The sequence below is a fragment of the Papilio machaon genome, chromosome 27, assembly GCF_912999745.1.
Source record: "Papilio machaon chromosome 27, ilPapMach1.1, whole genome shotgun sequence".
NCBI lineage: Eukaryota > Metazoa > Arthropoda > Insecta > Lepidoptera > Papilionidae > Papilio > Papilio machaon.
The window spans coordinates 5,102,939-5,115,374 of NC_060012.1; the positions used below are offsets into that span (position 1 = coordinate 5,102,939).

The following is a 12,436-nucleotide window of genomic DNA, read 5'->3' on the forward strand; positions in this document are numbered from 1 at the left end:
CAAGATACTAAACTGATCATTGTTCTTTTTTTAGATATTTTTTAAATTATACATTCAATTTAACTTATAAATATAATTTAGTTTAAAGTGGCGTGGTTCTCTCAACACTTGAGCAATTGTAAGTATCTTGGGTGATCCCTATTGGAATATTCTAGATATCGTACGTAGACACAAGTAGGCAGCCCTATATTATCATTGATGTGTAACTGGAGTGTGGTAGTGGGGCCCGCATTCTGCACCCGGTCAATGGGCCGTCTGGCTGTCGGGGATGTGTTTTTGTGGCACCACATACCTCGCAATGGTGTTTTCAACATCTGTTGTAGCCAGTTTGTGTGGTACTTGAATGGGATAGCGAACGAGCATTTTAAAATGATGGATATATTATGTAGGTTTTTGATTATAAAAAGTTGATCAAGTTTTAAATTGTTTAGGTGTACTCATAATTTATAGACAATTTAAGAAATTTTTAATTGTCTTTAAATGTCGATTTAGGAGTATTTTTCAATGTTGAAAACCAGTCGACAAGTAGCTTTTTATGTGAGATTTAAGACTGAAAACTCACTTGTAATTCACTGAAAAAAAAAAAACACATTCACACTTATAATTTTATATTAGTAAATACTGTTTATTTTGCACATATAAACCCCGTAATGTTTTTGGAAATCAAATTAGGAAAGTAGCGGGGAAGTCCCCTCTTCTTCTTGTTTATTGGCACACGTTATCCGATTGTTATGCGCATGCACTTCCGCTGCTGAAGGAAGTACAGAAATAAATATAAAGTGTAACCTGCGCTCAGTGACTCATAGCGGCTGCTTCTTTCCGAGCCGACCGTGGGTTCGACTCTCAACTAAAGTTATTTTTGTTTGTCGCTAAGGTGCACTGTCCAAGTTTATTTTAGACATGTGTGTAATTTGTATAATGGTATACTTAGTTTTTGGCAACAAAGGCAGTGACACATCTTTCTATTCTGTTTATATTAAATTAAAAAGAGAAAATCAAAAGACGAGACGCACCTACGACCTATTAAATGACTTAGCCAAGAGATTTTACAAACATCTTGCTTCTTCCATCTCAATAGTTATTAATAGAAATCTTTCAATCTCTCCCTTCCCCGTTGTTTTAAAGCAAATTATTTTTGTTCCATTTGCATAGTTATCTATATATAGGCTGTGGTGTGCAAGATTCTGTCTGTGCAGATATCATCTGCCGCTGCATGTTGGCAATAAATATATACGACCGCCACAGTTCCAAGAAGAGATCCCATCAGGCGGCGCCTCACGCTTTTGGCTTTATTGCTACTTTTAATGAGTAATCATATCAATTATTTTCAATATAACTCAGGGAAATACATAAATACAACTATTTGCTTACGACTTACAATTTTGGACTACTAAGTTACACGTAGAAATGTTGCTTTAGGGCTTAAATTTACAATAACATATGCCACATATAACTATATTCATGTAATGTCCTCAATAAAATCTTACATTCAGTCTATGATTTTTTTTATAAGAGAAGGGGGCAAACGAGCAGCGGGAACACCAAGGTGTTCATCGAATTCATCTCAACTTAGAATTTCGCAAGCAAAGCAAAACATATTAATCGCTCATTTAATATTGAACACATTAAGTGAATTCACTCTTTAATAGTGTTTGACATAAATTTCGCTCTTGGTTTTAGCAATAGCAATCGTCCGACCTCAATGAGCGGCATCGAACCCGCACTGGAAATATGTCGAGTGGGATTTGGGCAATAGAGTGGAGTGAACGACCGCGCACTCGGTACCCGGTGACTCAGACCACAGCGCCCTGTAGTCCTAGACTCAAAGTCATACATATATACCTACATAAGTTTAACGATATGTGTAATGTGTAAATAAAAAAGATTCGTTTTGTCGTGTTATGATGCTTTTTTTATCAAAATGATCAGTTTTGTTTACAAACAGTATTCAATGCGTAGGCGTAGTTTATGATAGATATTATGATATTAATATAAATAGTTTCCGTGTCAAAATTCCTATCATGCGGGTCAGAGCCGCTCCTTTAGATCGATGGTTTGCGACTCAAAGTACATTTCCTACACAAAGTAGAATGTTTCCTAAACTATAGGGAAATATATTTCCAACATAATGAGTCAAATTAATTACTTAAAATACCCATGCAGATGATTCAAGTGAAATAAAATGAGTCGTAACTATGTGACTAATTTTAATTATAAAACTAAATTGTCTACTTTTTTACCTCAAGTTAGCTTAAACTGTGTGTTAATTAATTTAACCTTAACACAGTGGTAAATCCCGCAATAACATTTTTTGAACGAATGGGTCGGTGTAATACCATGACCCTCCAAAAGACAAGCGTGAAGTGGAAGTGCTATAGCAATTCCGTTTGATTACTGTGCCTGCAGGTGGCTTAATTTTAGTCCTCTTTCCCTTCCCACCCTTTTTTATATGGAAGGAATGGGAGGGGCGCGTAGGTACTAGATCATGTTCATATTTCCATTAAACTTGTATGCACCTAAATAACTCCACAAACTAAATCTAGGACCTATATTTTATAACCTAAAATAATAGTACCTAGTATCATAATAATCGTACCAAGAGCGATTTTTATAAAGTTTAGCAAACACTGTCGCATTCTTGCCATGATTTACACTCAAATGCTCATTAAATTATAAAACGATGTTATTCTTTCAGTAGTGCTTTTAACATAATTTACAACTTGTATTAATGGGAACGGGTTAACTATCCTAACCTCATTACGTATACGTGTTAATGACATTACAATGTTTTTCTCTGGTGAAATTTATGACGTTTTGTGTAAGAGAAATGCTTTTCTATGAAAACAAAATTGTTAATGTGACGTCAAAAGTTGGTTTTTGAATCGCATACGCACTTTTCTATCTACTAGACGCTGAAGCGAGCATGGTCCGATATATTATTATTTTTTTGTAAGATTTCGTTCAGCTCACTGTCCTAGATCATATTAAAGTTGTAGCAATAATACATTTCTGTCAAATTTCTTTAATACGTAATCAGTAGTTGTTTTTTGCTCGTCTATTTTTATTGTTGAATGAAACATGGGTTTTTACCATGTGAATGGTTAACAGTACGCGCGCGTGAATGTGTGTGTGTGTGTGTATGGATGATGTAACATTACAACCACCAGTGAATTATAATTGTTAAATTATAAACTCTTGATAGTCGATACGAATCCAGGAAGACAAACGTCAGTTCTAATTCTACGTGTGTAGATCAGCTTTGAACCGTTGAGCTGCGTCTCAACGCGATGTACTGAAACTTTGCGAGCCGAAGAGCTGCGAGTCAGCATGCGAATCGCAGAGACCGGTCATAACTAGATGCAGGTACAAATTGAGCTGATCTGTGAGCCGGTCCAATGATCTGCTTCACACATGCGAAGTGTAAGCCGGTTATCAGTTTTAGTTGAGTTACCAATCACTAGTTCTAATTGTGAAAAAATATTAACGCCATCTGTTGCAGTATTTGTGAAACTTTTAGAAAAGTTTTCTTAAAGCATTTGTAAGCCCAGTAGTTAACTGTTCGCTTCTATTTGTCCGTTTAAAGGATATTATGTGTTATTATTGCTAACAATTAGCATACATACAATGAGACTGACACACAAACACATACAATCATATTGCAGTGTGTTTGTGTGATGCGGGTATGATTTAAGCCACTGATGTCATCTCTATTCGCATTACGGATACTGTTTCGATATTATGTTTATTGTTTAGAATAAAGATTACGCCATTTTTGTTGGTATTTTTGAAACATAATTATTAATGTTTTTTGATGAAGTGTAAATAATTATGAAAGATGCATTAAAATCTGTCTCTGAGTGGTTTCTATTCTATTTCAAATACTCTGTAATATCCTACATTATAGTACTTTATAAAGTAACTGCACTGGCATAATTATTATGAGATATAATATGTCTTAATTTAAATTCCTAACTTATATGTTGTAGCGTTTGAAGAAAAATAATCTCCAAGATATTGGGTCTAAAGCTCTTAAGATATATTACTCGGTTTGTATTTAAAAATATTGACGGAAGTCGAATTTAATGCTGCCTTATATTAATTATTTTTCTCTACACTAATTGTTTAAAATAATAAATGAAATGTTGTATATTAATAATGTCTATTGTTTTCTTCCAGGCGAGTCTCGGCGCGAGGGATCAACAGAGGAGCCGAGTGCTGCTGAAGCGGAGGCGGACTTTGCGGACACGGCCAAAGAACAACCTGACAAGGAGCACAAGTATGTCATATTGTTATAAATAAAAACAAAGAGAGAACAGCTGGCAAGTTCAAATTGTGTGTGTACAAGTAGCGCCATCTATAGGAGTATGGATGTATTGTCAAATTGTGTTTAGCTTTTGTAGTTTAGTTATAGAGGGCGGTAATTTTAATCTTTAAATGTACCTTAAAGTGATAGTAAATAGTTTTTTAGATTTTTTTAAAATAAAAAGGTGGCAAACGAACAATTACCTTAATTCCTCGTAATTGGGAAGCGATAGCTGCCCATAGACGTCGTCAATTGCAGATGCGTTACCTAACTTTATTCGACAGTGAAGGAGACGCACAGAAAGAGAATACTTCCGCTAACTATGTATCAAATCCCCTCCTCTGTAAAATCTACATCCTCTTCCCATCCTTTCCTTATAAGAAAAGGGTGGGAACGGAAAGAGGACTAAAATTAGACGTCTTGAACGCTCACTCATCAGATGAAACGCGGAATGACTTCCACTTAACGGTTATTTTCTGTGTGTGTTTATTTTATTGAAAACAAAATGAATATTTAGCTGGCGCGGGGGTGGGGGTGGTGGTGGTGGGGGTGGGCGCGGAGTGAACCGCGCTGAGAGCTGCCGGGAGAGAGACGCGCCTCGCCGCGGCAAACATCGCAACGCCTCGGACCCCAACCGTCTCACTGCGCACCACAACCAGTCAGTACCCCGCATACAATATATACACTAAGTGTGCGCTTGCGCATACATCCCACGAAAAGTGTTACCTTAAAGAGATCACATTAAATATTTAATGTCGCTCTAACATCAGCTGACAACGAGCTGTCGTACAGTTTGAATCTTATTATACCACTGCTTCTTGGTGTTATCTGCATTTAAAGTAAAAAAAAAAAAAAAAAAACTATGTACACACTGAACGGTTTTCACGTTACAATTTAATATATTTTTCTATTATTTCTTTCACCATTAGATAATTACATTATCCATAAAGGAGAATAACCTATTTTTAGCCGACTTCAAAAAGAAGGAGGTTATCAATTCGACTGTATTTTTTTTTTTTTTTTTTTTTATGTGTGTTACCGCGAAACTCGGCCCCTGGTGGTCCGATTTTGATAAAAATTATTTTAATCGAAAGGAAGTGCTTGCAGGTGGGTCCCATTTTTTTGTTTTTTTTTTTTAAATAACTAGAAGACTAGTAGATTTTGAATATAGCTTCAAAATTTGTTGCGGAAATTAGGGACATTTTTGCTTTCAGCGCTTACGTAGGCTAAACTATAGGACCTACATAAAAATGATGTATGGCGAATTGTAGCTCTTTAAATGTGCTAAATAAAAGTCTGCGATAGCATATATCTATCTTTTATAGTTTTCTCACAATAACCATTTTTTTCTTTAGAAACATTAATTAAATTCATGCCCTATTTCCGACGCTATTATTCAAGTTCAGTATTAACCCTTATGTAAATAAATATGTTCATTATCAAGAGAATTTAATGTAGATTATATTTGCAATTGAAACTATATCATTCTGTCTAATAGTTTAGGAGATATCGTAAGAATAAAATTACGCGGAAACGAAAAATGCTACATCGCGTTACAATGAATAGCACAAATTTGCTTTCTGGGCTTACGTAGGTCAAACTATATGACCTACATTAAAATGATGTATCGAGTAATTATAGATCCTTAAATTTGCTAAATAAAAGTCTCAGGTGGCATATATCTATCATCTATGGATGTCTCACAAAAACCATGTTATTGTGAACAAACTTCGATTAAATTGCACACGAAAAACAGCGTCGTAAGCTTACGGCGCTATTATATTATATTCGATATGAATCCTTATCCAAATAAATATGTTTGATGGCTAGAGTATTAAATGCAGATTACATTAGCCTTTAAACTATGTAATTCTGATCAATAGTTTGGAAGATATTAAATTATTAAAAACTACGCGCATTCGAAAAATGCTAGTGCGGCGCGCGGCTGGACAAAATTAAAGGCACGCTACGATGTATTAGTTCGTTAATTTTCAATTTGTATACCGATTTTGATAATTATTTCATTGTTTAAAGGATAAGTGGTTATCTGGTGTATTCTAAATTAGTTTTTGAATTGAAGTACACACATATTAAATAGGAAAGTCCTTTTCTTTATTTGTCTTATTTATGTCCTTATACGTATTAAGGAAATTTGTAATTAAACTTCAAATTCACTAAAAATTGAGAAATAAAACAAACATTTTAAGAAAAAAAAAAATAGCCGACTTCAAAACAAAAAAAAACTATCTCAAACAAAATGCGCTCAAAAGTAACTTAAAAAAAACAGTTTCAAACAAAATGCACTCAAAAGTAACGTAAAAAAACAATTTCAAACAAAATTCACTCAAAAGTAACATAAAAAAACAATTTCAAACAAAATGCATTCAAAAGTACCATAAAAAACAATCTCAAACAAAATACACTAAAAAGAAACAAAATAATGTCATGAAAACTTCTTTCTTTCTTTCTTCTCTCTTTCAAAAACCCTCTAAACTCTAAAGAAAGTTCTCTTCTTTCTTGTAACATGTCTATATTGTATAATTATTGTTATTTCGCAGTCGGTGTCGGCCGAAGTAAATAGGTGACATTTTATATTTGAGATGTATTAGACATACTTACGTTTATGTCCCTACTTAGGCCGAAACCGACTCCAAAATAACAATAATTATACAATATAGACATGTTACAAGAAAGAAGAGAACTTTCTTTAGAGTTTAGAGGGTTTTTGAAAGAGAGAAGAAAGAAAGAAAGAAGTTTTCATGACATTATTTTGTTTCTTTTTAGTGTATTTTGTTTGAGATTGTTTTTTATGGTACTTTTGAATGCATTTTGTTTGAAATTGTTTTTTTTATGTTACTTTTGAGTGAATTTTGTTTGAAATTGTTTTTTTACGTTACTTTTGAGTGCATTTTGTTTGAAATTGTTTTTTTACGTTACTTTTGAGTGCATTTTGTTTGAAATTGTTTTTTTTTACTTTAAATATCTCTCTGACTAAATTCCTAAGCTAGAAATAAACTGGAAGCATTTTAGTAGACATTTTTTTACATTTCTCTTGACTGCACTGAAACTATCTCATGGTTTGATTCAAATAGTTTGACCAGACTTTACAACGACTTATGTGACGTCAACAATTCAAATTCAACCTTATTATATATACAAAAGATTCAATTTAATTTTAATTACTATATTTCGTTTTTTTAGTAGCCATTTTCAACTTTATTTCTAAGGATTAGTGTCGTCGCGTATTAATTTGATTGCAATAAAAACTATATGACAATAGTAATATAGTTCATTTTCCTTTGTCTCTTTATCCAATTTGTAAAAACTTCAATTTCACGGCGATGTCTAGTCGTACAGAGGTCAGATATAAATGGATACGAGATTGACCATTTTACGTAGACTTTATTCGCGGTTAGTACCCTATAGCGCAAAGTATCATGTTAAATTGGACATAAATGCTCTATTCAAATAGGTATAGATATATTTGCGGGATCAATTGTTTGGATAGGAGAGTTTATGTCCGTTTTAATGTGAGCTATCGTTTTGTTGATATTGTATGAATGACGACGGTCTTTGTATACTGGTGTTGGTTGTCTTCAGCCATTGCTATGAAAAGTATATTATACCTTTTCAGTAAAGCGCGGAGTGCGAACGTGAACGCATCGTTTTTGCAATTTTTGGTTGACATTTTTTATATCATAAGGTGATAAATTATAAGTATTTATGTTCGTCAAAAGTGATTTTTTTAGGTATTTAAAGTATTATATCTGGTGTGACAGTTGAATTTGTGAGGTATCGGTATATTTTAAAAAATGTGTTTGTCGTTCAATTTATTTTTTTATTATTGTCATTTATTTATAGAACATTTAATAGTCAAAAAAATGTTTTTTTATACTTTGTATAGAATTAGCCCAATTATTATTAATTTTTTCCAAAATATATTTTTTTTTTGCCATCATTGCAAATTTAATTTGGGAGACAAAACAATTTCATATGTATACAAAAACTAGTGTTGATATCATCGGCTGTCAAATGTTATTGTTATGCGGATCTGCGACTAGGGATGGACAAGATTATCGATATCCTGTGACTATCGATGAACGAGATACGTAATTTAGTTTAACTAGCAAAAACTAGTGCTTTAGAAGGACTTGCGATGCTCTACTTTGTCATAATTTGTAAAATATAATTAAAAAATATAATTTTTACTATAAATATAGTCCAAATCTGAAAGAGTAAGAGAAGTTTCGTATCAAAGTATAAAAAAAAGCTGTAAACATATAGAGAGTATAGGGATGCCTTCGCTCGCCTTGTTTATACATATTTATATTCACCTAGTAGAATAATATATATATATATATATCTGTTATCGTGCATTAAGCTACAGTACAAAAAACAATTTTTAATTTCGCCAAGAAGACGACAATTTAAGTATAGTAATTTGTATTTTCGTTATCCCGAAGTTAGAAGCTGGTGTAGTTTCTTTTAATAAATAAAACTTCTGTAATATTTTTGTAGTCAGTTGATAAATATCAGTATATCGATATGTATCAATGACAACACTAAATGTTACCATGTGGGTGTTCGTGTATAGACAGTATGTGGGCGACAATGAGCGGTAAAGTGTCGAATGCAAAGCAAAGTGGTATCGCTCCGGTGCAATATAAAACATGAATAGGTACATATTATGTAATTGGCTAATGTATTTTGTATATAGGAAGCTATATTTAGCTTAATTTGTTAATGTCGCGTCTAATAATTATTAATTTATAAAACTGTGTACCACTGCATATATATTTTCCAGTTGGCTCTATAATAACTCGATATTTTCTGTGTGGAAACTTTCTCAGATAATTCCTGTCTCATTCCTTTATACAGCTACACTCAACTAACTAATTTTAAAATTTTCATTTAAATACGACAACAGACACAAGTGTCGTGTTCTATCAAGTTAGAACAATAGGTGCATCCAACACAGAAACTAAACGCCTTTGAATATTGTTATCAACTAACTGACGTTCAGACAGACATTATTTCCGTTTAGGGGTGAAATGTGCGGTCTGCACTCGGGGGATAGGATGGGGGAGGCTCACAGGGGACGCTGTTATCTGTTTGACAGTTTGACGTTAGAGATGTTAAATAACACTTCAGTGACGTTGGAAAAATTTACAACTGGGAATAATTGTTTTATGTCAAGAAGAACTTGACTGCTCTTTGCCTATTGTTACAATTTTAATGTTATTTTCTACCTTTGTATATATTAAGAAACATGGTTAGTATTTGTTATACGAAGTTTTTTTTCTTGAAATAATATTTTGAATTGAAAAAATTTAATTTAATTTCGTTCAGTTTTAATCTCACTGGATCGATCAGTTTTAATTTGTGTCGAAAAAACAAAATCGTTTTTTTTTTTTTCGATACTGTATCAGCAATAAAGAGTTCAGGGACCGCTTTTCTTAATAGATATAATATATACACAACATTTTATATATGGTGAACATAAAGCAGCGTACGATAGGGGATTGCACCGGGCGGCGATCGCATCGCCTCGCTTGCCGACCTGCTGGCTGGTAGCCAATGTTTGTGCGATGTTGTGTGGTGCTAAACATGAGCGGTAGAGGGAGCGAAAGCGGATAGAAACTGCCATGTAGCTTTGTCTGATCTAATACGATTAAATCAGATTAATATAAAATAGGTTCATGTTGCTAATGAATATTTAGTAGTAAGCTTTAGCTAGGTTCTTTAAAGATCATAACTCATAATTACTTTATGGTTTGGATTCTACGTTGTTAAAGTTTTGATCTCCGCTGCCCACCCGTGGCTTGTTCCATTCGCGTGTTAATTTAATATAAACGCATGTCACCGTGTTTGTGTCCGCTGAATGTGTCGGGTGCTCTGCGCCCTGCGGAATTCTGCAAACGAATTACTGACAAATTCTTTAACTCGTATATGTTCTGAAAAATTGTGTACTAATTTCTTTATAAATTGGATTTTAAATTTATTTATGTCTTACATCTCGCGAAACATCTTGTTCTTTGTGGAATTGGTTCACATTTGATATTGTGGAAATTAAGTTTTGAAAATTATTAATAGGATTTTTTGTTTTTCTCCAACGCACTATATAAAACATTTCTTATAGTATTTTTTTTGCACTTAATAGTGTCTATATTCTTATTTATTTACAACATTCAAATGTTATTTTCATTTCGAACTAGCTTTTACCCGCGACTCCGTCCGCGCGGAATAAAAAAATAGAAAACGGGATAAAAATTATCCTATGTCCGTTTCCTGGTTCTAAGCTACCTGCCCACCAATTTTCAGTCAAATCAATTCAGCCATTCTTGAGTTATAAATAGTGTAACTAACACGACTTTCTGACTATATATAAAGATAACGCGAAAATATTTACGTTTTGCTAAAATAAGTTAAACAATAACCGTATTATTTATACAAGAAAGCACTTTATGAATTTGGGTGGTTCAGCTTTTATAGTTAAATTGTAAGACAATAGGGTGTAGTGGGGGGGGGGGGGCAGACGTCGCAGTGCAGTGGCGCAGTGCGGAGCAGACAAATTACCGCCGGGCAGACTTACATTAAAAATCCTTAATTAACCGTGTGATTCCACTGTTGAATGTGTACAAAATTGTTAAGTTATTAAAATTTTGATGATTTGATAGTTTATCGAAACAGAATTATGATATCGTCAGTTTTTCACAAATATTTTCTATCACTATTTTTGATTGACCTTATTTATTCCAAAAATAATTAATTCAATGTAAAGCTTTTACGTTCTCTATCTATGAATGGAGATCCAAAGTAAACACGTTAACGAAAAGCGCGCGTTTGTTTATCCACGTCGCGTAGAGATAAACGCACGTTGCTCAATGGTAGAGCGTCACGTGGAAACTTACACCGGGACCAAGGCCAGGGAACTGACAGAGAACGCGCCAACTGACGTACTCAATGCTTAGAGAATGGAATATATCATTAAGTTGTTGTGTATGTCGTGTCCCTCCCAAAATGATTAAGCCAAAATGTTTAGTCAAAAACAACGTAGTTACTCAATCATATATTTCAGTAGCGAGATATAACAGCTGAATTAAGGTAAACATTGTTAGTGGGCGTGGGTGTGGGCGTTTGGTCAGCGCGGGCTAAGTGGCGAGTGGTGGAGTACGTGCTTCGGTACCGGATTTACTCATGCACCAAAACAACAGCTTATCACCGCTGATAAGAGGATTTAGCTGCGCACTGTCCGCGTTACTCCCTAATTGATGTGTCGCTACGTGGAATAATACGGTTATTGTACGAATGTCGATTGACGGCGTTGACAACATTTGGTTACATTTTAATTTGTTTTGTAAATCAAACCTTATGAACCATCCTCGCGGTAGCCGTATCATCACATTGACCAAATTAACGTGCAAAAGGTTCTACTATATTTTGCACTATAATCTCTGGTTCACAGCCTTCATTATTTTAATATTAGTGACTTGCCTTAGTAACAAACATTTTGCATTTTAACTCACAATTTTTTGAGCAACCAATTTCTCTGAGCTAATTTTAATTACATCATTTAGACGCACGCCTACTTCAGGCATACTTCTTTTTTAGAATTTCCTAAATACTTTATACCGTGTGCCGATGACGCGATTGCTGCGTCGTCCGTCATAACAGTTGCTATTTCAAAATAAAACAAGGCATTAAACATAAATATAATTAACGATGATTTTATGAGATACGCGAGCGCCTTCAAAGTGCTGGAGATCGATTACATTGCATTCCAATTATATGAATCAGATTTTGAAAAAGCACAATATGCGTTCATGATTAGTTTCGACAGGGAAGTGGCTAAAGGCCAAAAAGTTTGAGGTCCTCGACCTATTCTCGCTAAAAGAACTTCTGACGATTACTAAAAAAACTGGTGTAACTACAGTTCATTAATTTCAGTAATGTAAACCGTCTCGGCCACAGTAAACGGGTCCGTGAAATTGTTCTGAATTCTTAGTTGCGCCACACGGCACAGCACGGGAATAGAGGCGACGGGTCACGGCCGAGCCCGTGGCTGCTGCGATGAGTTACTTTAGCTAAAGTTTAGCTAATGATTATCACACCGTGTTTTCTTCTGATAGTCAT

General features: G+C 34.1%; 1 protein-coding gene across 1 annotated transcript in view; it reads left to right on the forward strand.

Annotated features, from left to right (window-relative positions):
- The window catches only part of LOC106711035, a 117,180-nt gene that overhangs the window by 88,630 nt on the left and 16,114 nt on the right, over positions 1 to 12,436 (forward strand). The window contains exons 21-22 of the mRNA XM_045684699.1: positions 4,177 to 4,276; positions 4,821 to 4,961. Coding sequence (XP_045540655.1) covers positions 4,177 to 4,276; positions 4,821 to 4,961 — 241 coding nt within the window. The remainder of the gene's footprint in view (positions 1 to 4,176; positions 4,277 to 4,820; positions 4,962 to 12,436) is intronic.